At 41.3% G+C, this 3,883-nt stretch overlaps 1 protein-coding gene across 1 annotated transcript in view; it reads right to left on the reverse strand.

Moving 5' to 3' along the window:
* The window catches only part of GPI (glucose-6-phosphate isomerase), a 43,460-nt gene extending 39,786 nt beyond the window's left edge, over window positions 1-3,674 (reverse strand). Inside the window, exon 1 of the mRNA XM_009881405.1 lies at window positions 3,445-3,674. Coding sequence (XP_009879707.1) covers window positions 3,445-3,674 — 230 coding nt within the window. The remainder of the gene's footprint in view (window positions 1-3,444) is intronic.
* Window positions 3,675-3,883: the final 209 nt, after the last annotated feature.

The raw sequence follows: 3,883 nt of genomic DNA on the forward strand, positions 1-3,883 counted from the left end.
CTCTTTCCAAAGTGGGACTTGCCCTGCAGAGGTAACGGGCAAGAACACAGCAGGCCGGGGGCTCTAACCACGCACTTCTTTTGCCATTTGGTAGTGTTTACAAAGAGGCTGGGCAAGAGGCCAATTCTCATTTTAAGCCTCAGGTTGGACACAATGGTGGGTCAATGTACTGAGGGGTATAAAGCAGAGGTCAGCAGCTTTCCTGTCAGGCAGCAAATAACTAAATTTCACTTGTCTGAAATAGGATTTTAGTTGTCCAGGGCTGCAGGACAAAAGGACTGTTCTCACCCTGACAGCTGGAATGGATGATTTGTGAAATGTATTTTTAGAAGTCTTATTTGCCTACGTGTATGCCTGCATTGTCAAACATTCAGACAGCAAGAGCGAGTTAGGCTACGAGCCACGAGGACTGTGACATACTGTACAAACCGTATAACATATCTCGATCTAAACCTGCGTTTTCATTGCCTCTCACCCTCCAACTACAAATATACAGTCCAAATATTAATGCAACACTACTGCTGTTCTTCCTGTACTTAAACATACTATCACTACAGCATTCACAGTAATTAGTAACCACAAAGGGAAAATCACTGCTGATACAATAGGACATTAGTGGTCAAGTCTGTTTTCCAAAATCACCCTGGTTTTCCCCACATTTCCTTTTCCTAAACATATCTCTATCTGATTAACAGAAACAACAACCTCTTGTAAATTTGCTTTTTCCTTTAACAAGACAGCCTACTCTTGAGGGATTTTATTAGTAACATTCATCCTCCTAATCTTATCCCACACCTTGCTGATACGCATATCCTTATTAACATTCCCACATGGCTATTGTGCCAGTGCTGCTTTTTTTCCCGAGCTAACGATTTCTTCCTCCTGCAGCCCGCCACATCGAGTTGCACTCATAATACATTCCAAAGCTGGTTTCCTCTCTCTCTAAACAACATTGTTACAGCTTTTGTTTAAACAGTGCACCAGTTTCCTTCCCTTCCTCTTCAATGGAGGTCTTGGAAAGCACTTTTCACAGATAGGTAATGCTGATAGGAAAACCATAAATATAACCGAATACATCTATTCCATGCTGATTTACATATGACTTCACTAAATAGTTAACCATGCCACCATCTTTCAAAATATTTAGAATTCCCACAATAATAATAAAAAAAAAGAATATCCAGTATAAATATAGCCTTGTAAGCATTCAGGAAAATAATTTTAGTGTTCAATGTCACAATTGATATCTACACTACATATTTTCTAGTCCTTACGAGTTTCCTCTTTATTCTGCATTGGTTATTACGTATTTGTGCTGAACTGAATGTTTTCATCCTCTGTTCGTATTAAGAAGTGTGAACTTCCTATTTATTTCTCAGTCTGTCTCGAATTCCTACCATCTGGTTAAGGCATATTAGCTTTAGGGCTAGGATTATTACCAGTCTTCTGTGCTTTTACGCTCTTAATCTATAAACTTAAGCTGTGATAAATTTCAAATTAAATGCTGATCTTTAGAGACACTTATGTGTTAAAAGTTGTTATACAGCACTGTAAAAAAAATGATAATAGTACGTAAATAAATCCGGCAAATCGAAATAAAAAATATGCTTATTGTGTGTAGCTCCACTGCTAGCGTTGACAACAAAATTCTGCACAGATCCACTGAATACAATTAAATCACTAGGATAACAAAATACGGAGCAGATTTGGACACCTCCTGACAGTGTGAAAGAACATGTTCGTGCATCGTATCGAACTGTAATACTAGGTCTGTAGAACCTGTGAATACAGTGTGCTTTAGTCAGCGTGGCTTATGTAGTTTGGGGATCTACTAGTAAAGCTGCATGTTGGTAAAACCCATAGCACAATTACAATAAGTTCTGGTGGATGGCCATCAGTTAGTGCAATAAAATTTGCCAGTTATTCATCAGGGCAGGAGATTGTTGTGATCCTGTAAGCACCGTATCACGTTCTTTGTAAAACCAAGAACTGCAAGGTAGGTGGCTTGGAGAGCAGAAGGGTTTGCAGGTAGGAAATGGCATAGCTCAGCAGGGGTTCTAGATTTCTTTTTGGACAGGCCTGGACTGGACACGCAACAAGACTCAAGTGCGAGTGGTAATGTTTGCCCTCGTAACTCCTAATGGTCCCTGGCACTGTTCTGTGCTGGCTACGTGACACAACCTCAGCACAAGAGCCATACCTGAGCTCCTGGAGAGCTGCTTGCAGCTGAAAAGCTCCAGACTGACCACCCTGCTTCCCAAGGAGAGGTAATATAAGTATCCCTAAAAATACATGTCTGTTGGTGTGTGTTAATCGCTCTTTTCATTCTTTAAAGAAAACCCGAACAACACAAAACCAAAAACCAGGAGATATTTTGTGGGGTCTTTGGATTGCTTTTAAGGCGTAGCCTCAGTATCCAGCCTGGGAGGAAGGAAATCCATCCCAGTATTTTCTTTTCTCTTTCACTTGCTCTTCAGCTCCTTCTGACTTCCTTTACACTCAGTTTTTCCACTTCATACCTATACTTCCGTCCAATCAAAAACTTGTTGAAACCCCATCAGTCTTTTTTATCTTTTTTTTTTTTTAATGAATGTTTCATCTACCATTTAGTTAAAATCAGTAAAAAAAAAAAGAAAAGAAAAAAGGTATGTTCTCCAGCCCTTTATTGCACTCTTCCCGTACAAAGAATACTCCAACACCCCTCCCTCTTGAAGGAGCCAACAATATGACAGCCTTCTGTTCCCTTGCGTGCTTTCCAAGTATTTCCCAGGTATTTCTTAATTTGAGGACTAAATTTACTAGGAAGAGACACGCTTAGTAGACATGCAAGAATCAGGAAAGTTCGGAGGGAACGCGCTGATGAGGAGCCCAGTCTGTAGCAACCATCTGTTACGGAGAAGGAAACAAAGCCACAGATTGCTCCTAGGCAGCTCCCCGCAGACACTACTTGAGGACTATTTCTAGCTTGTGGCCAGAAGGTGTCCAATAAATTGACAATTTCACTTCTTCCCACAGAGTTTTCTGATTAGCAGCACTGAAACTAGTGGAAATTACTGTTATTTTCACTTTATTAGTATCATATCCAAGTGTGTGGGTTTGGGTTCTTTTTGGGGAGGAATTAGAGCCAGATGATCGGATGCTTAGCCCTGTAGACAAAATTTTTGCTTACATATATTCCGAGAACTTTTAACTGCTCTCCTACTATTACACGTTACCTTATTTTCTAACTTCTACCAGGCCTTTCTATATGTAATTAAACGCTTGTTCCATTTAAAATGTAAGATTCTAAATAGGCCTTGGAAATAAAAAATAATTAGTTTCAACTAAGTGAGACAGGATTAACAGAAGACTATTTCTACGGAAATAGGGTTTAAAAATACATCGTGACGCACAGCAAACTTTTCTGTATAAAATCCGCATTAAGCCGGGGAAATAATAACAAACCAGTTTGAGCTCATGCAGCAAAGCCACCACAGACCGGGCCTGTTTCCGATAATTCCTAAAGCCGGTGGCACCCTGGCAATTACGTCCACTTTGAGATAATTTTTGCGCGTTTTACCTAATTCCCAAGTAAATCCATGGGCCAGCAGCTCTGAATTCTGCAGTTTCTCCGGCTGGCCATTTTGGTCGGAAGAGGAATCCAGCGCTTTGCAGGTGCCACCGGCCGCCTCCATCGCCAATGGCTCTACTGGGGAAGGACGCCGCACCTGACCACAAAACAACACAAGGAGAAAACTCCTTATTTCATATAAATATTTATATTAAGAAATCACCGGTTAATTTTTGTCCCCTTCTCCCTCTGCCTGGCCGTCCCTCACCCTTCTTCTCCCGCACCCCGGGCAGCCGCGGCCCGTTTCTGTCACCCCCTCACCGGGACGGCCCC

Source organism: Charadrius vociferus, unplaced genomic scaffold (assembly GCF_000708025.1).
Source record: "Charadrius vociferus isolate BGI_N301 unplaced genomic scaffold, ASM70802v2 scaffold553, whole genome shotgun sequence".
NCBI classification, from domain to species: domain Eukaryota; kingdom Metazoa; phylum Chordata; class Aves; order Charadriiformes; family Charadriidae; genus Charadrius; species Charadrius vociferus.